The sequence below is a fragment of the Primulina eburnea genome, chromosome 8, assembly GCF_022965805.1.
Source record: "Primulina eburnea isolate SZY01 chromosome 8, ASM2296580v1, whole genome shotgun sequence".
Classification (NCBI taxonomy): domain Eukaryota; kingdom Viridiplantae; phylum Streptophyta; class Magnoliopsida; order Lamiales; family Gesneriaceae; genus Primulina; species Primulina eburnea.
The window spans coordinates 20300544-20321142 of NC_133108.1; the positions used below are offsets into that span (position 1 = coordinate 20300544).

Here is a 20599-nt window from a genome sequence, read left to right on the forward strand (position 1 = left end):
AGAGGTTTGGGATGTGTTCTTATGCAGCGAGGCCATGTGATCACATACGCCTCGAGACAATTGAAGCCGCATGAAGTTCGATACCCCATTCATGACCTGGAATTGGCGGCTATCGTATTTGCATTAAAGATTTGGCGTCATTATCTCTACGGCGAGAAATTTGAGATCTTCTCCGATCACAAGAGCCTAAAGTACCTATTCTCTCAATCAGAACTGAACATGAGGCAGCGTAGATGGCTAGATCTTCTGAAAGATTTTGACTGTGAAATCAAATATTATCCAGGGAAGTCAAATGCAGCAGCAGATACCTTGAGTCGTAAGGTATGTTCTTTGTCCTTATCGACGATAGGTGTTAACAAGTTAGTTGAAAATTGCTGTACATCTGGATTAGAATTTGATACAGATAGTAAGCCACTGCGACTTTTTACAATCCAAGTTGAGCCCAATTTGATCATGAGGATCAAGAAAGCACAAAGAACCGATCAGAATGTGCAGAAATCAATCCAAATGGTCAGATCAGGGCATGTATCATAATATCAGGTACGAGATCATGTGTTGTACGTGAATAACCGTCTAGTTGTGCCAGATGTTGCAGATTTGAGACAGCAGATTCTGACAGAGGCACATTGTAGTCGGTTCAGCATCCATCCTGGTGGCAGAAAGATGTATAATGACTTGAAGACACAGTTCTGGTGGAAGCAAATGAAGTCGGACATTGCTGAATTTGTGTCTAAGTGTTTGAACTGCCAACAGGTGAAAGCTGAGAGGAAGAAGCCGGGTGGATTACTTCAAAGTTTAGCCATCCCAGAATGGAAATGGGATCACATTTCCATGGATTTTGTGACGAAGTTACCTCGATCATCCAAGGGCTGTGATGCGATTTGGGTCATTATTGACAGATTGACCAAATCTGCATGTTTCATCCCATACAGAATGACGTATAGACAGGATCAGATGGCGGAGGTTTATATTCGTGAGGTAGTCAGATTGCATGTAGTGCCGAAGTCTATCGTATCAGATCGTGATCCACGATTCACTTCACACTTCTGGCACAGTTTACAGCAGGCCTTAGGTACGACATTACACCTGAGTACTGCTTACCATCCTCAGACAGACGGACAGTCAGAGCGGACTATCCAGACTTTAGAGGATATGTTGAGAGCCGTCGTGCTAGATTTTGGCATTGGTTGGCAAGATTCTCTACCTCTTTGCGAATTCTCTTACAATAATAGCTATCAGACGAGCATTGAAATGGCACCGTTTGAAGCTTTATATGGCAAGAAGTGCAGATCTCCGCTATACTGGGATGACGTTTCAAAGGTACCAAAACTTGGGCCAGATATGATTCGTGACATGACAGAGAAGGTGAAACTCATTCAGAAGAGGATGAAGACAGCACAAGATTGACAAGCAAAGTATGCCAATATCAGACGTAGACCGTTAGTATTTGAGGCGGGAGATAGAGTATTCTTGAAAATTTCTCCGTTCAGAGGCGTTGTTCGATTTGGCAAACGCGGGAAACTATCTCCTCGATACATTGGTCCTTACGAGATTCTTGAGAAGATTGGCGATCGAGCTTATCGACTTGCACTTCCTCCTTCTCTATCTGGGATACATGATGTCTTTCATGTATCGATGTTGCGAAGATATATGCCAGATATTTCTCATGTCATTCAGCCTGACGAAGCTGAGCTTGATCAGACCTTGAGCTATGTCGAGCAACCTATCCAAATTCTTGATCGGAAAGAAAAGAAGCTCAGGACGAAGAATATTCCACTCGTGAAAGTTCAGTGGAGTCGTCATGGCATTGAGGAAGCGACTTGGGAAACGGAAGCAAGTATGAGACAGAAACATTCCGAGTTATTTACATGATATATGTAATTGTGTACTTTTGCTTATATTGCATCTTGTTGTACTTGAATTGATCATCTACAATTTCGAGGACGAAATCATTTCTTAGAGGGGGAGAAATGTAAGGCTCGAAGATTTAGTTATCATAATCAGATGGATTTGTTGATAAGTAAGATGATTGTAGATGTATTTTATTGGACTAGAAAAGAAAGGAAAATGTACAATAAAGATGTGAAAGATAGTCAAAAGAATAAATAAAGTCGAAGTTAATGCGCACATATGTATGGAAATTCCAGTAGACTCGGCGCACATGCGCGAAGAGATGCGCGCACATGCGCGAGCAGGCCAGCAGCCTTGGCGCATATGCGCGAGAGTAGTGGCGCATATGCGCGGAGCGTCCAGCAACATTGGCGCATATGCGCGAGTTTAGTGGCGCATATGCGCGAGTGTGAATTTCTGCCAAGTTGTCGAGACAGTAGGTCTCGCGCACATGCGCGAGTAATGCCGCGCATATGCGCGAGACGTGTACTTCAAAGGATTTGCCATGTGTGTGTAGGCATGCAAGGTATATATATAAGTTGGCCTTTCTTTGCCAATTCATCAGAAGAGACCACCGAGAAAGCTTAGGAGAAGGGGTAAGGTGATTGCATTCTAGAATCAAGATTGTGTCACTTTTATGCATCCAAACTAAAATCTAAATATAGATTTGGACTCCTCTCATCAAAGGCTACAAGGTGATGCAAATATTGTTTACTTTCAACATGATTTGAGATATTGTTGTTGGGAGAATTAAGATTTGAACTCTAGGATATGTTCTTGTGAGTATGAAGATAATATATTCGTAACCGGATCAAAGAACGGATGTCATATGCAATTATTACGATTTTATAGCATGTTTAGAACTAAATATGCAGAATTTGGATACTATGGCATGTTTAGGATGATAATTATGAGTTGATGAGTTTAGATTGATAAGATTGTGTTGATATCTGTTGAGAATTTGATTGACCGGTATCGAGAATTATGTCGTTATGCCGTCTGATTGTATTGAGATCACGTAGTGACTTGGTTATGTGTTGATTAAGATTAGAAATTGATAGAGTGCGTATCCACATTCCATTTCAGATTCGTATTGGCAACCATGACAGCGATTCTACGACGAAAGGTATAAGTCATGTTTTGTTTGGGGAGATGTAACTCAAATAAGATATTATTTGAGTTTCCCAACCAAAATCACATACGAGTATTATTATATATATTGTAACATGTTTATGAATTGTGTATAGCATTATATTCAATCTTTTAACATGTTTATGCTTTGATTTTAGAATTGTATTCAAGCATGTATGATCAGTATGATATTCAGATATGAATATGATTATACTTTGTTTACATATTGATATTCATTGCATCTAAGATAGGAGAGTCTTTGACAGGCATTGTCAAATAGCTAGACGTTTCGGTGTATCTCAGCATAGGAGTAGGTATTACTCTTATTGCCGCCGTTGATACAGCTCAGACCGAAGTCTAGGAATGAGACGTTCATTACCCCGATTGGAGGGTAGGTAGTGACGTCTTATTCACACCGGGATCCCTAGAGTTCTAGTCGAGTCGAGTCTAGACATGGTTTGATTCGCATTGCATTGCATGTGCATATGATGTCATTCATGATAGCATGTTTCATGTTTAATTGATTATATGCATGTATACATGTTTATACTGGGATTTGTTCTCACTGGTTTTCCGGCTGTTGTTATGTCTGTATGTGTGCATAACAACAAGAGGGGCAGGATCTGGGTCACGCAGAGGATGAGAGACGGACATAGCGTGGTGATCACGGGCCTAGCAGAAATGACTAGTAGTTGTACTTTGGATATGTATTGTATTTAATTACTAGTGGTCGAGTATGGTTTGGAACCAGACATATTTGTATCTTTTGTTATAGATTATGTTGTTAATATCTATGGTGTATGCTTGAGTTATATAACATTAGAATTAATGTTAAAAGCAAAAATTTGACCCACTTTTTATATTAATGATCCGTTTTAATCCCAAAGAAAAGTATTAGAGCCCGGGTCCCCACATTGAAAAAGAGAGTTTAAGGCTTCTTGAATTGCTTTCAGTTTCTCTGAGTTGAATGCCTCAAAATGTTCTAGCTTAAGAGAATGATCTAATTGAGTATGCTGAATCTTGTACAGATCATTAATCACTCTATGTATATCATGCTGAATTTCTTGAATTTCTGCAAGAACAAAATCAAGATCTTTGGCGGAATTAAGATTTGGCTGATCCGTCGCTCTAGCTTCCTGTGAGATTTGATCAAAAACCACCATGGTTCTTTCAGATATCATTGTTTCAGCAATATTCGGTTCTGGAACATCTGTTTCAGTTACTGCCACTTGGACCAGATGAGGTGGAGACTGATGTTGTTCAGTATTTGAGCTTTCCTGCTGAATGTGAGAGTTTGTAGGATCTTCAGCTAGTGAGTCATGAACTGATGCTTCTGCTGGATAGTAATCTGAGATTCGAGCTGACTCTTCAGTTGGAGGATTGTCAGAAGTAGGCAACAGTGCCTCCAGATTCTCAGCAATTTGGTGATCTGGTGATTGAGCAGACATCATTCTTTGATCATTTGGTTCAGAAATGGCGGCCTTAACTGGCTCTTCAGTTAAGATTGGATTCTCTTTAGCTGCTTGATCAGCGGAGTGATCAACTGATAAAGGTTCATTAATAACAGATTCTGTCACCACTGCTTGAATAATTTCATCAATGTTGGCAAAATTCAACTCGGCTTCAGAGTACAGCTGATGTTCCACAGCAGATGACTGTGGCACATCCTGAACTGTTTCTTCAGTTGTAACAATAGTTTGTTCTAAGGATGGCTCTTTCTGCTAAGAGGAGGGTTCTTCTTCTTCTTCTTCTTCTTCTTCTTCTTCTTCTTCTTCAGAGGCTTCCTCAGGAAGAACTAACTCTTGATTCATTTCCCACACTTTTATCTGAGCTTGCAAGCTAGTAAGATCTGTATCTAGCTGAGTGATCACAGCTCGATCATTATAAGCAGTTGGATTGGTGGGAATGTAGTTTGCCTTCAATTTCTCAAGCAGTTGAGATAGCTTCTTAGCTCGAATTTGGTAAAAAAAAAATAGGTTAGTTTCAGCCATATTGGTGAAAATATTCAAGACAAAAAGAATGGCAGATACGAGTAGCTCGAGTGCTTCGCCGTTTGCTCTGGAGACCAGGAAGGCTGTTATAGAAGATGAAGTCTTCTATAAGAGTCTTCACTACTGGGAAAAGTTACAGAAGCTTGAGTTCCTGTATAATACTGGAGAGGCTACCACTCTCGAACTGGTGGCAGAGTTGAAAAGAGTTCGTGAGCACTTGAACATAGCTGTGTGGGTGGACATCTTTAAGGATGGTCATATCTATCACCAAATGCTTCGAAAGGAACTGAAAATCCTTAAGCGCATAGCTGTTTCTCAGAGCTTTGTCAAGACATCTACCGCACCTTTATCCACTTGGTTGAAAATGTGGATAATTGTTGTAGAGGAAAAATATGATGATGTAATCCGTGCAAACGTTTATGGTTGAATGAAGTATTTATATGAGCTTAATTTTGTTTTTCTCTTTCCTGCAAATGATAAATTTCATCAGTTGTTATATATGAATTGCGAACTTAAACAGATGAATTGTTGAAAGACTAACTTATATAAGTTGACTATGAACTGAAATCAGTTAAACATTAAGTAATAAATGACAAACTGATATCAGTTGATAATGAACAACTGATAAATAAAAAGCCTGGGTAAATGAGAAAAACGCTTCGGTTGACTTGAGACTCTTTGGTTTCTTCAACAATTAATGTCATCTGTCTATTAATAAGATGAGAGATAAAATGTGAGACAATAACGGTTCAATATGTCGGATTCAAGTAATTCTGATGCATGCAGCAGTACGTATATTCAAGTTACTGAACAATTAAGTCCTTATTTAGAAGAGTTGAAGAAAACGATTGAGGAATATGTCTTGACAAAAGTGATGTCAACATGGTTCAAAATTCATGATTTGAAGAGGATAAGTAGTAGTGGTGCTGCTCCTTCTCTTGCTCAAGCAGCAACATCAGGAAAATAAATTGATCGTTTTGAAGTCAGGCATGTTACAGACCTGGTTGATGACAATGTTCTGTTACAAGCAATGCTATGGAAGTAATGTCATGTGATTGAGAAGATTTCTACAACTGAATCATTTTCTAGAATCCGAATTTATGAGTTGAATAATTGGATTACAGAATGGCAAGATTCAGTTGGTTCTAAGTTATCTTCTGTAAGATGGAATCGATTTATTCTTAATAAAGTATCATTTCCAATTTGTTGTTGTGTTCTTATTTTCTGCAAATAAATTTATTAGTAAAACATCATCAATAATAATTTTAAGACAAGTCAATTAAACCAAGAATATTGCGAAATTAAGAAAACTTAGTCTCGGGTAATGGTTTGGTGAAGATGTCAGCTGCTTGTTGCTCAGTTGAAATATACTCCAGTCTAATGTCCTTCTTCAAAGCAAGATCTCTAATGAAGTGGTGCCTGAAATCTTTATGCTTGGTCATTGAGTGAAGAACTGGATTATAGGTGATGGAAATTGTGCTCGTATTGTCACAAAATATGGGCGATTCATTTGTAATTACTCCATAATCTCTCAGTTGTTGCCGGATCCGGATCAGTTGTGCACAACAACTACCAGCAGCAAGGTATTCTGCTTCAGTTGTTGAGGTAGCTATGGATGTCTGCTTTTTGCTGAACCAAGAGATCGGTCTGTCTTCTAGAAACTGACAAGATCCAGTTGTACTTTTACTATCAAGCTTACATCCTGCATAATCTGCATCTGAATATCCAACTAAATTGAAATTAGAGTCTTTAGAATACCATAACCCAACATTTTGTGTACCCTTAAGATATTTCAAAATTCTTTTAGCAGCTGAGAAATGTGATTGCTTAGGATTTGCTTGAAATCTAGCACACATACAGACAGCAAATACAATATCAGGACAACTGGCAGGTAAGTACAACAATGAACCTACTAAACCTCGATATAATGTCGCCTCAACTGATATTCCCCCTTGATCAGTGTCCAATTTTACTGATGAGCTCATGGGACTATTCGCAGCTGAACATGATTCCATGCCAAATTTCTTCAGCAGCTCCTTTGTATATTTAGTCTGACTGATGAATATACCAGTCTCCAGTTGCTTCACTTGCAGTCCAAGAAAGAATGACAGTTCACCCATCATGCTCAATTCAAACTTATCCTGCATTAGCTTAGCAAATTTTTCGCATAATTTGGAATTAGTTGACCCAAATATGAAATCATCAACATAAATTTGAACAAATAAAATGTGATCATTCTTAGCAAATTTGAACAACGTCTTATCAACTGATCCAACAGAAAAATCAGGATGAGTAAAAAATTTTAAAATTGTTTCGTACCAAGCGCTGGGAGCTTGTTTAAGACCATATATGGCTTTGTTCAATTGATATACATGATCAGGGAAGTTGTGATTTACAAAACCTGGGGGTTGTTCAACATATACTTCCTCTTGTAGTTGACCGTTCAGAAATGCACTCTTTACATCCATCTTATAGACCTTGAAGTTCTTGTGTGATGCATAAGCGAGAAAAATTCTGATTGCTTCCAGTCTTGCAACTGGAGCATACGTCTCATCGTAGTCAATTCCTTCTTCTTGCCTATATCCTTGTGCCACTAATCTTGCTTTGTTGCGTCCGACTGAACCATCCTCGTTCAGTTTATTTCTGTATACCCATTTTGTACCTATAATAGTTTTTTAAATTGGTCTTGGAACTAAGTTCCAGACATTGTTATAAGTGAACTGATTTAGCTCTTCTTGCATTGCATTTACCCAGTTAGGATCAGCAAGGGCTTCATCAGTTTTCTTCGGTTCTACTTGTGAAACAAAAGTTGAATAGATAAATAAATTTAGCATTTGATTGCGAGTTATTACTGGATCAGATGGATTTCCAATTACCAGTTCAGGTGGATGTGATTTTCTCCATCTGTACTCAGTATTTGTTGTATCAGCATTTTCTTCAGTTGGTAACTGAACACATTTTTCAGTCTCAGTTGGTGCTTCGTCAATAGGTATTTGAATGTTATCATTATGCTCTATCAACTGATCATCATCAACGACTTCCTGAACATCTGATTGATCCAGTACTTCTGGTTCAGGTGTTTGAAGTATGTTTTGATTGCCATGACTTTCATTTTTGTCATCATCTTCCAAACTGATATCTGTATATCGATCAACTAGCTCAACTTGATCAGTTGGCTTATCAGTTAGTTCAGTTTCATTGAAATCAACATGAGCAGATTCTTCAACGTTTAGGGTTTTCTTGTTGAAGGCTCTATAAGCTATACTCACTCATGAGTATCTAAGAAATATTCCTTATGCTGATTTAGCATCAAACTGTTTTAAATAATTTTTACCATTATCAAGAATAAAATATCTGCAGCCGAATATTTTGAAATAAGTAATTATAATTTTTCTTCCATGCCAGATCTCATGTGGTGTTTTCATATGATTTTTATTAATCATTGATCTGTTCTGAGTGTAACACGCAGTGTTTACTGCCTCTGTCCAAAATATTTGAGAAATACCAGAATCAGCAAGCATTGTTCTAGTAGCTTCTTTAAGAGTCCGATTTCTTCTCTCAGCTACACCATTTTGCTGAGGAGTTCTGGCTGCTGAGAGCTCATACTTAATTCCAGCATTTTCTAGGAAATTTAAAAGAGTTTGATTGATGAATTCAGTTCCTCGATCAGATCTGATTCGATCAATTCCAACTGATTTTTCATTTAAAAGTCTTTTGAAGAGCTTTATTATTTGCGAAGCAGTATGATCTTTAGATTTGGGAAAAATAACCCAAGTAAATATTGAAAAATCATCTATGACTACCAATGTGTATTTCATTCCTCCTAAGCTCATGACTGGTATAGGACCAAAGAGATACATGTGCAACAGTTCTAAGCATCGGGATGAAGACTTACAGCCCTTGTTTTTAAAAGAGGATCGTACTTGTTTACCATACTGACATGCTGAGCAAATTTTTTCTTTTGAGAAGTCTATTTTGGGAAAACCAGTTACAAGTTCATGTTTTCTCAGATAGGCAATGGTTTTAAAGTTTAAATGATTTAGTCTGTTATGCCACAATCAGTTTTTAGATGATTTGGAAGCAATAAAACAAACTGGTGCATAAGTTTGATCATTCCAACTGACTTTATATGTGTTTCCACAACGTTTACCAGTTAGTATGATTTCATTAGTTGAAGTTTTGACTGAACATGAGTTTTTGTCAAATTGTACTGAGAATCCTCTGTCGCACAATTGACTGATGCTAATCAAGTTATACTTCAAGTTTTCTACTAACAGAACATCTTTAAAGTAAAGTTACCATGGATAAGCTTAACCTTACCTACAGTTCTATCTTTGGAATTGTCTCCGAAACTGATGTTTGGACCACTGTATTTGATCAGTTGAGATAATGCACTTGCATATCCTGTCATATGTCGCGAACATCCACTGTCCAAATACCATATTCACGATTAACTTATGGCCCAAAAAGTAGAATGTCAATACTAAAACCCAAAAATCAACATAGTCCAATTCTACCACAAAGCCATCATGTGCTGAAATCAATTAATTTCTTATTTCGTATCACATCACGTATAAAAATTATAAAGCATATTAATCATATATTATCATAAAGCTATTAAACATGTGACGTAAACATATAATTCATATAATTATGCAGGTAACATCACAAAATCATATAAAGCATGTAAACTTACAAGTTTGAGGCTTGATTATGGATCTTTCTGGAGCTGATGGTGGCACAACCCTTTGCAGGAACCTGGCTCTGATACCAACTTAAATGTCTGCTACTCGTTTTCTTAAAACGTGCTAAATTTTTTTTCTCCTTAATCTTCATAATTAAAAATATACATATATGTAAATACTTTAAAATATCTTGTCACCATTTTAAAAATAAACATCCAACTACCGTTTAAAAATCCAGAGAAAATATTTTAAAACATAAAATCGTCAAACGTTTTACCAACCTAAAAACATTATTTGAAAAGTATAGCACATACTTTAACTTCTCAAAAAATCTCTCATAACATAAATAAAAGACGTAAAAATATCTTTAAAATTACTTGAAATCATAAATCATAACTAGTGCGGAACACTAGCATCAGTCCTCGAGTTATATGCATCTTCAGTCCAACAAAGTCAACCATCAAGCCTCCATTATCATATTCATAATCAATATCATCTGCATCAATCATACCTAGTGAGTCTAAAGACTCAACACATCATATCCTTGATAACAAGTAATACGTAATACAGTTAACATATAACAGTGAAAAATACTTGTACTTAAAATATCGTTTTTTTGATGACGCATAAAGTTAAAACATAACATTTTCGTAAGCATTTTCATGATGGATAAAAACATTTTCATAATCTTATGAATAAACATTTTCATATAAACATAAACATATTCATATTCATATTCATATCCATATTCATATCAACATATTCATTTTCATATTCGTGTATGTTGAATTCAGATCGTGATTGTGACTCGTATTCTTAAACGTATTGGGCAATGGATCCATCTAAAGAAACCACAATACTGGGTGGCGGAGACACCAGCGACACTCTCACTGGTCAACTGGGCCTTGGCCAACGTATTAATGTCACGCCCCGAGTCCGAAGCATCGGTGACATCCGGCATTGTTTAACAATTAAATTGAAAACAATAAAGCCTCGTATCAATCAAACCAGTCTTTTTCATAAATGAAATATTGTCTTACAATGACAAAGGAATAAAATACATCAGAATTTTCGAAATGAAACAAAAGGAAAGATAGACGTTCTTTGAATTGTTGATTTCAGCAGTCGATCACCATCCCCAGAATGTCTCTTGCTCCTCCTCATTAACTCGTTCCTCAGTTTTATCTGAAATTTGTAAGGGGTGAGTGTTTTGGGAAAACACTCAGCAAGTGGGGGTCGATCGATTCCAAAGATACATATAGAACTTAATTATTTAAAACATTTCTTTAACATACTTTCAAAACTAATGTCCTTAACTTGGCAAAACGGAAACGAATCGAATAAGAGACAGAACTTATCAAATGATTAAGAGCAAAACAGAAGCAATACATATCCTTTCAATTCGGAACAGAACATATCAGAACAAACAGAACACTGTTACTCATCTCATTTCCATGGTCAAATTGTCCCCAATATGTTAGTCCTCTAAGGGGTGAGGCCAGAACATGGTTTTATACCCACCAATGGGGGCCGAACAGAACATGGTTTTATACCCACCAATGGGGGCCGAACAGAACTACAATTCTCGTTCCATTTCAAATTGACTCGTAACAGTGCAAACAGAATTCAGACTTTTCCAGACGGAATTTATCGGAGTTTCAGATTTTCAAAGTTGAACAGAACTTAACAGAATTGCAGATAGACACAGCGGAATCAAAGAATTCGAATAATAAAAGGAAACACATAATCGATCGAATATTCAAAAATAACACATAAGGTTTTTCGAAAATTTGGACACACATAATAATAAGTCGTGTCATTCATATGCAAGATTTAAAAATACAACAAAATACTTAGTCAAAAGCCCACTTACTTGTAGATTTTTGAGTGAAGCTTCCTTCTCAAAATTTCGGCAGCACTTCGGCGTGTCTTTGGCGAATGTAGTCTTCGATCGGGCAGCACTTTGACGCAGAATTGCAACTTCTGATTGCACGAACAGGATTTCCTTCGCTTCTCTTTATTTCGGCCGTGACTTATGTGGGATGGGGGAGGACCGAAAATTTTTGAAGAGTGGATGGGGAAGTGGCCGAATATTTTTGGCTTGGTGATTGCAAGGTTTTGCATGGCATGGTGTCTTCTATTTATAGGCCAAAGAATGACCCTTCATCTAGCATAGTGGCCGATCCCTTGGAGATCAAGAAAGGCACTAATTGCTTTGATAATCCCCATGAGTCACCTTGATAATCTCAATGGTTATTTCTTACACCATGAATTTGTCCTTCCCTTAGCTCAAGCCCTTAGCTCCCTTTTTGGTTTACTCAAAAGCCATCTCTTGCATCTTTAATTTGTCCAAAGCTTTTAGCTCTCATTTTAGCTCCCTTTATAGTCTTGTTAGGACAAGCTTGGTTGAGCTTCCTCGAGCTGGAAGTTTGCGTCCTTGAGCTGGGGTTTTACTCCTCCCGCGAAAACTCTTCAATGGATACGGTTACTTGTAGATTGGCCTCTTGTTGAGCTAATCCCCAAGCTTAGAATCTACTTTCTCAAGCTAAGTTTGATGAGATTTAAATTATTATTCAAGTAGTTTAATTGAATCAAAAATTACTGAATCATTTTTATATCACTTACTTGATTTACTTCGGTCGAAATTTTCGGGTTCTCACATCCCTCCCGTCTTATTGAAAGTTTCGTCCTCGAAACTTGCATTAACTTGTTCATTCAAATAGTTGAGGGTATTGTGACCGCATCTTTTCTTCGAGTTCCCAAGTTGCCTCTCTTTCAGTATGGTTTGACCACTGTATCTTGACATAGGGGATGGTCCGGTGTCTCAACACTTGGTCTTTAGTGTCCACTATTCGGATAGGGACTTCTTCATATTTGAGTTCTTCGTTCAGATTACCTTCGATCATTAGAGGCGTAACTTTAAGTACATGGTTCGGGTCCGGGACATATTTTCGTAGTTGTGAGATGTGGAAAACGTTATGTATTCTGGACATCTCAGGCGGTAACGCCAATCGATAAGCCAATGTTCCCACTTTATCCAGTATTTCGAACGGTCCCACATATCTTGGGTTCAACTTGCCGGATTTGCTGAACCGAACCACTCCTTTCATGGGAGAAACTTTGACGTACGCTTTTCCTCCGATTTCTAGTTCCAAAGGCCTTCTTTTCAAATCAGCCCAACTCTTTTGTCTATCCTGAGCTGCCTTGAGTCTCTCTTTGATTATGGCTACTTTATCGACAGTTATTTGAATGAGCTCTGGCCCGGTGATAGCTTTTTCTCCGACTTCATCCCAGTATAAGGGCGATCTACATTTTCGTCCATACAATGCCTCGTACGGAGCCATTTCGATGCTACTGTGGTAGCTATTATTGTAGGCAAACTCTATTAATGGTAACTGCTCACTCCAATTTCCATGAACATCTAATGCACACGCTCTCAACATGTCTTCAAGGGTCTGAATTGTCCTCTCAGTTTGGCCATCAGTCTGAGGATGATAGGCCGTGCTGAGCGTAACTTTGGTTCCCATGGCCGTTTGAAAACTTTTCCAAAATCTTGAGACGAATCTTGGATCTCTATCAGACAATATACTTGCCGGTACCCCATGCAGTCTTACTATATTATCCATATACAGAGTAGCTAACTTATCCAAGTTATAATTCATCCGTACTGGCAAGAAATGGGCAGACTTGGTTAATCTGTCAATGATTACCCAGATTCCGTCATGACCCTGCCTCGATTTTGGTAACCCGACTACAAAGTCCATGGATATATTATCCCACTTCCACTCGGGTATTTCTAATGGCTGCAGAAGCCCTCCAGGTCGCTGATGTTCTGCCTTGACTTGTTGACAGACTAAACACTTTGCAACAAAAACCGCTACGTCTTTCTTCATCCCGTTCCACCAGTAGTTGTTTTTCAAATCCCTGTACATTTTGGTGCTTCCCGGGTGCACTGAAAATCTTGATTTATGTGCTTCGGCCATCACCTCTTCTCGAATTCCATCGATGTTTGGCACATATAATCGCCCTTTCATCCAAAGGATACCATCTTTATCAATTTGAAATTCTGGAATCTTTCCTTCCTGAATTTGTTCCTTTATTTTGAAGATGTTGGTATCTTGACTTTGTTTTAGTTTGACAGTCTCTTGGAGACTTGGTTGCACTGATAATGACGATAAGCACACTTTTCCAGGGTTCCTCCGACTCAATGCATCTGCCACTTTATTTGCTTTTCCCGGATGATAACTGATTACCAAATCGTAATCTTTGAGAAGTTCCATCCACCTTCTTTGCCTCATGTTTAATTCCTTCTGAGTGAAAATGTACTTAAGGCTCTGGTGATCAGTAAAAACTTCGCATTTTACTCCATAGAGATAGTGCCTCCAGATTTTAAGCGCGAATACGACTGCGGCTAGTTCCAAATCATGAGTGGGGTAATTCTGTTCGTAGGGTTTCAATTGTCGTGAGGCATACGCAATTACCTGACCCTCTTGCATAAGCACACACCCTAACCCTCCCTTTGAAGCATCACTGTATATGGTAAAATTCTTACCATCCTCGGGAAGAATTAGTACTGGCGTGGATGAGAGTTTTGTCTTCAGGGTTTCAAAACTCTTTTCACAAGCTTCATTCCAATTGAATTTCGAATTTTTCTGAGTAAGTTTAGTGAGTGGGATGGCTATTGACGAAAATCCTTCTACAAATTTTCTATAATAACCTGCTAATCCCAGAAAACTCCTTATCTCTGTCACTGTTTTAGGTTGAGGCCAATCTTTAATTGCCTCTACTTTCTTAGGGTCTACTGACACCCCTTGTTCTGAGATTATATGACCTAGGAACGCCACACTTTTCAGCCAGAATTCACACTTCTTGAATTTGGCATAGAGTTCTTTCTCTCGTAATGTTTGCAAAGTAAGACGCAGATGCTCACTATGTTCCTCCTCACTTGGTGAGTACACCAAGATGTCATCTATGAACACTACCACGAACTTATCGAGATACGGTTTGAATACTCGGTTCATAAGATCCATGAATGCTGCAGGAGCATTGGTTAGACCAAACGGCATTACCGTGAATTCGTAGTGCCCATACCTTGTCCTAAAAGCAGTCTTAGGGATATCTTCTGCTTTGACTTTTAACTGATGGTAACCTGACCTGAGATCAAGTTTTGAGAAAACTTTAGCTCCTTTTAGCTGATCGAAAAGATCATCTATTCTCGGGAGTGGGTACTTATTCTTTACGGTGATCTTGTTTAGCTCCCGGTAGTCGATACATAGTCTCATGCTTCCGTCCTTTTTCTTTACAAAAGCACTGGGGCTCCCCAAGGAGATGCACTAGGACGAATCTGCTTCTTGTCCAGCAATTCTTGGAGTTGCTCCTTTAATTCCTTCAATTCAGCTGGAGCCATGCGGTATGGTGCCTTAGAGATTGGTGCAGCACCAGGGACCAAGTTGATTTCAAATTCTACTTCTCTATCGGGTATTTCTCCTGGTAAGTCTTCGGGAAAAACGTCTGGAAATTCTTGAACAATTGGAATATCTTCCAACTTTGGAACTTCTTCCTCTTTGGCTTCAGTAATTACTGCCAGATAAATTTCTTCTCCTCCCTTCATGGCCTTCCAGGCTTGCGAGGCAGATAGCAGAGATTTTCTTTCTTTGGATTTCCCTTGATATACGACCTCCCTCTTTGCTGGAGTTTGAAGTCTAATTTCTTTCTTCTGACAGTCTACTATGGCATGGTTTTTAGCTAACCAGTCCATTCCAAGAATGATGTCAAACTCCACCATATTGAGTTGAATCAATTCTACTTCAAAAATTTGTTTGCCGATACAAATTTTACAGTTTCGATGTACTTTGTGAGTTTCGATTATTTTACTAGCCGGTGTTGCTACTCTTAACGGTTCACTAAGAATATCATGCTCAAGTTTAAGCTTCTTAGCATATCTTCTAGACACAAACGAATGGGTGGCACCACAATCAAACAAAGCATATGCAGGCATTTTATTGAGTAAGATGGTACCTGCCACAACTTCGTTGCTATTATCGGCTTCCTCTTGGGTTATGGCATAAACCCGTGCATTTGTCTTGTTTTCCTGTTGTTTGTGGGGCCCCGACCCTTTGTCCTTGTTGTCCGGACAGTCTTTAATTCTATGGCCCACCTTCCCGCACTTGAAACAAGCGCCTGTCTTCCGATAACATTCCCCAGTATGCTTTTGTCGACATGTATCACACCATTTTCCCTCGGTGCTACCAGTACTGCCAGAACTTCCTTTGAAAAATCCTCCGGAATAGTTTGGTTTCTTGAACTTGAGATTATTCTGTGTGGATTGGTTGTTCATCGGCCTCTTATTCTTGTTTTCTTCTTCCCGTCGCTTGATATCGGTTTCTGCGCTCATTGCCGCGCCCATCAAGTCCGCAAAGCTACTTGGTTTGTACACCGCCAGTGCCGACTGAATTCGACTGTTGAGTCCCTTCTTGAAACGGTGCATTTTTAACGTTTCGTCTGACATGACTGTCGGAACGTAAGTTCCCAAATCGTTGAATTTTGACGTGTACTCCATTACCGTCATATCTGGTGACTGTCTGAAATTTTCAAACTCATTCAGCTTTTGTAGACGAAACTCGGCCGGGTAGTATTGTTTTAAGAATTCCCTCTTGAAAATTGGCCACGTGATATCTTCTATTTCTGCTAAAGGTAGCGACACAGTTTCCCACCATTTCCTAGCTCGTTCCTCCAAAAATGGGGTTACAACTTCTACTTTTAACTCTTCCGGTATTTCTAGCAAATGTAGTTGTGTTTCAACGTTCTTGAGCCAGTTGTGACTGACTTCTGGATCTGGGTTCCCATCAAAAGTTGGAACTCGATTCCTTCTGAGTGATTCGTAGTGATACTTAATCCCACGTGGCTGAGGTTCTTGGGGTTGTTGGATGGCGTTGGCCAGTGGATTCACAAATCCTTGTAATGTGGCAGCGACGATAGTGGCTATTGCCATCATATCCTCTTGACTGAGGTTTACACCGGGTGGTGGCGGTGGTGGTGGATTATCGTTTTGGTTGGCGTCCCGAGCGTTACGGTTGTTTCGGGGTGGTCTGCCTGCCATCTCCTATAAACACGTATTTTCTTTATTAATTTGTTTGCCACACAATTTAATCAAAGAAATAATTTCATTAATATTGAAAAGGATTTGCATACAATCAACTAAATCAAATATTCCTCGATACAATCAAAATTTATTCTAAAGTTCTTTTCTCCCTATTCATCTACTACTTCGCCGTCTCCTACTGCCTCGTTAATTTCTTCTTCTTCCATTGGGTTTTCTTCCATTTGCTCCATAAGTTCTTCCATGTTGACCATCTCATTTTGTAGATGCTCGATGTAATTCTGCAGTTGCGTGTTGTGGTGATCAAGGTTGTTCACTTGGTCTTGCAGTTCTTGGATTGTTGATTGGCTTACTTTCTCATCGATTTCTTGTTCTCCAATCTTTTCCTCAAGACGATGTTGAATACTGAGAAGGCCATCACTTCGGATTTGGAGCGTAAGAATCCTATCTTGCGCCTTCTTCAGTTCTTGTTTGGTGATCTCATGCTGTCGTTCCGACTCTAGATGATAAGCAGCGTATCGTCTGACATCATCGCGTAATTTCTTTTCCTCAACTCTGGCTTCCCGAAGGTCTTCCCCTATACATATATTATTTCCATCCAATTGGTAGTTATCTTTCTCGAGCTTATCATTTTTTTCTTTTAGTGACTTAATTTCTGACTCCTTTTCTCGAAGTTGACTCTGAAGTTCATTTATAACGTTTTGGAGGTCCATGTTGTTCCTATAAAGATAAAAAAAAACATTTTATAGATAAGATACTTATCAAATTTTCTTAATCATGCAATAATATAAGTTGATAGCAAGTTTCAAAATAAGTTGGTACACATAATATTTTTCTCGGTTACAATTTATTCAGATACTTTAATATAATGCTAATCTAGTCGAATAACTCTCCGCTGTCGCTGTCGCGGTCGTCCACAATTACTTCCATAGGTGCCACTTCCTCCTCTGCCATGTTTTCTATCACAAGATGTAAATAGTTGTTCTGATCCTGCAGTCCGTCCATAGTGGCGTGGATCCTTGAGATGTAGCGCTCTTGCTTTGCAATAAACTGGTCCTGACGCTGACGAGCCTGAGCAGCGTGATCCTTCTCTATCTCTATCCTCTCGAGTAGATCCATGTTGAGTGCCACCAAGCGCGCAAAACGAGTTGCATTAGTCGGTGTCTGCATCATTTGGCTCTCCGCCACGTCCAAGTGATGTGTGAGTCGCTGCACGTCCGACTCCAGCATAATCCTGTTCTCAGTAAGCTCTTGCTTTTCCAATTTCTCCTTGGCGAGTTGCACCTTCAACGTTGCAATTTCCCTTTTTTGATTGTCTATGGTGAGCTTACGCAAGCGTAGGGCAGCCTGGGCACGAGTACGGGGAGCATCCATTTCCTAGAATAAATGGAGGTAAAATATCAGATTCTCATCAAAGATAGAAAGGCACAAATACTAAAGTTTTCGTGGAAATTTGGACGCTGAATATTTTCGGAACAATTGAAGGGATAGATTTTTGGAAATTGTTCGAAAATTTTAGGGAACAGATGAAGGGATTGGGATGCACTAGGCTTTTGCCAAAATTTGACTTTGTCAAATTTTGTCTGTCAAAATCCCAGCGGGATTATGAACCTGGTAGCTCTGATACCACTTAAATGTCACGCCCCGAGTCCGAAGCATCGGTGACATCCGGCATTGTTTAACAATTAAATTGAAAACAATAAAGCCTCGTATCAATCAAACCAGTCTTTTTCATAAATGAAATATTGTCTTACAATGACAAAGGAATAAAATACATCAGAATTTTCGAAATGAAACAAAAGGAAAGATAGACGTTCTTTGAATTGTTGATTTCAGCAGTCGATCACCATCCCCAGAATGTCTCTTGCTCCTCCTCATTAACTCGTTCCTCAGTTTTATCTGAAATTTGTAAGGGGTGAGTGTTTTGGGAAAACACTCAGCAAGTGGGGGTCGATCGATTCCAAAGATACATATAGAACTTAATTATTTAAAACATTTCTTTAACATACTTTCAAAACTAATGTCCTTAACTTGGCAAAACGGAAACGAATCGAATAAGAGACAGAACTTATCAAATGATTAAGAGCAAAACAGAAGCAATACATATCCTTTCAATTCGGAACAGAACATATCAGAACAAACAGAACACTGTTACTCATCTCATTTCCATGGTCAAATTGTCCCCAATATGTTAGTCCTCTAAGGGGTGAGGCCAGAACATGGTTTTATACCCACCAATGGGGGCCGAACAGAACATGGTTTTATACCCACCAATGGGGGCCGAACAGAACTACAATTCTCGTTCCATTTCAAATTGACTCGTAACAGTGCAAACAGAATTCAGACTTTTCCAGACGGAATTTATCGGAGTTTCAGATTTTCAAAGTTGAACAGAACTTAACAGAATTGCAGATAGACACAGCGGAATCAAAGAATTCGAATAATAAAAGGAAACACATAATCGATCGAATATTCAAAAATAACACATAAGGTTTTTCGAAAATTTGGACACACATAATAATAAGTCGTGTCATTCATATGCAAGATTTAAAAATACAACAAAATACTTAGTCAAAAGCCCACTTACTTGTAGATTTTTGAGTGAAGCTTCCTTCTCAAAATTTCGGCAGCACTTCGGCGTGTCTTTGGCGAATGTAGTCTTCGATCGGGCAGCACTTTGACGCAGAATTGCAACTTCTGATTGCACGAACAGGATTTCCTTCGCTTCTCTTTATTTCGGCCGTGACTTATGTGGGATGGGGGAGGACCGAAAATTTTTGAAGAGTGGATGGGGAAGTGGCCGAATATTTTTGGCTTGGTGATTGCAAGGTTTTGCATGGCATGGTGTCTTCTATTTATAGGCCAAAGAATGACCCTTCATCTAGCATAGTGGCCGATCCCTTGGAGATCAAGAAAGGCACTAATTGCTTTGATAATCCCCATGAGTCACCTTGATAATCTCAATGGTTATTTCTTACACCATGAATTTGTCCTTCCCTTAGCTCAAGCCCTTAGCTCCTTTTTTGGTTTACTCAAAAGCCATCTCTTGCATCTTTAATTTGTCCAAAGCTTTTAGCTCTCATTTTAGCTCCCTTTATAGTCTTGTTAGGACAAGCTTGGTTGAGCTTCCTCGAGCTGGAAGTTTGCGTCCTTGAGCTGGGGTTTTACTCCTCCCGCGAAAACTCTTCAATGGATACGGTTACTTGTAGATTGGCCTCTTGTTGAGCTAATCCCCAAGCTTAGAATCTACTTTCTCAAGCTAAGTTTGATGAGATTTCAATTATTATTCAAGTAGTTTAATTGAATCAAAAATTACTGAATCATTTTTATATCACTTACTTGATTTACTTCGGTCGAAATTTTCGGGTTCTCACAATTAACATATTCGTATTCGTATCCGTATCCAAGGAAACACGATCGTCGGGTTCCCACTGGGACCATAACCCTCACGATATTTCCAACATGTAGTAGTCACAATCCCTTCACGTCATTCAACATGTTATCATCACTTAATAAAAACATGCATATAACATTATTTTTATTTTGAAACCAAGCATGCGACTTGTCTTTTAAATGTCCAAATTTAAATCATAAAAATCATAGACATTTAAAAATTATAACTTAAAATATTAAAAATCATAAACATCTATGAATATTTTAAAATAAGCATTTTTACATAATAAATGTTTAAAATAAACATTTAATTCAAAAAAATTTAAAATAATGTTTTAACATATTCGAAAGCTCGTGGGTCCGCCTCATATAAATACTTCATTATAGATGATAGAGATTTAGCATTACAA

General features: G+C 38.5%; 1 protein-coding gene across 1 annotated transcript; it reads right to left on the reverse strand.

The window, feature by feature from the left end:
* Window positions 1-14996: 14996 nt before the first annotated feature.
* LOC140839073 (uncharacterized) lies at window positions 14997-16796 on the reverse strand. The gene is made up of 3 exons (XM_073205706.1): window positions 15716-16796; window positions 15225-15499; window positions 14997-15116 (listed from the first exon to the last, which is right to left on the reverse strand). Exons 1-3 carry the CDS (start codon window positions 16794-16796, stop codon window positions 14997-14999), a joined length of 1476 nt encoding a protein of 491 aa, XP_073061807.1.
* Between the last annotated feature and the right edge of the window lie 3803 nt (window positions 16797-20599).

Coding starts and splice junctions, on each gene's coding strand:
- LOC140839073 (XM_073205706.1), bottom strand. CDS start 16,796: ATGGCAGGCAGACCACCCCGAAACAACCGTAACGCTCGGGACGCCAAC. Junction 15,500..15,715: donor TAGCAACGAAGTTGTGGCAG/GTACCATCTTAC, acceptor TTTTTGAAGTAG/AATTGATTCAACTCAATATG. Junction 15,117..15,224: donor AGTTGGAAGATATTCCAATT/GTTCAAGAATTT, acceptor CCAATCTCTAAG/GCACCATACCGCATGGCTCC.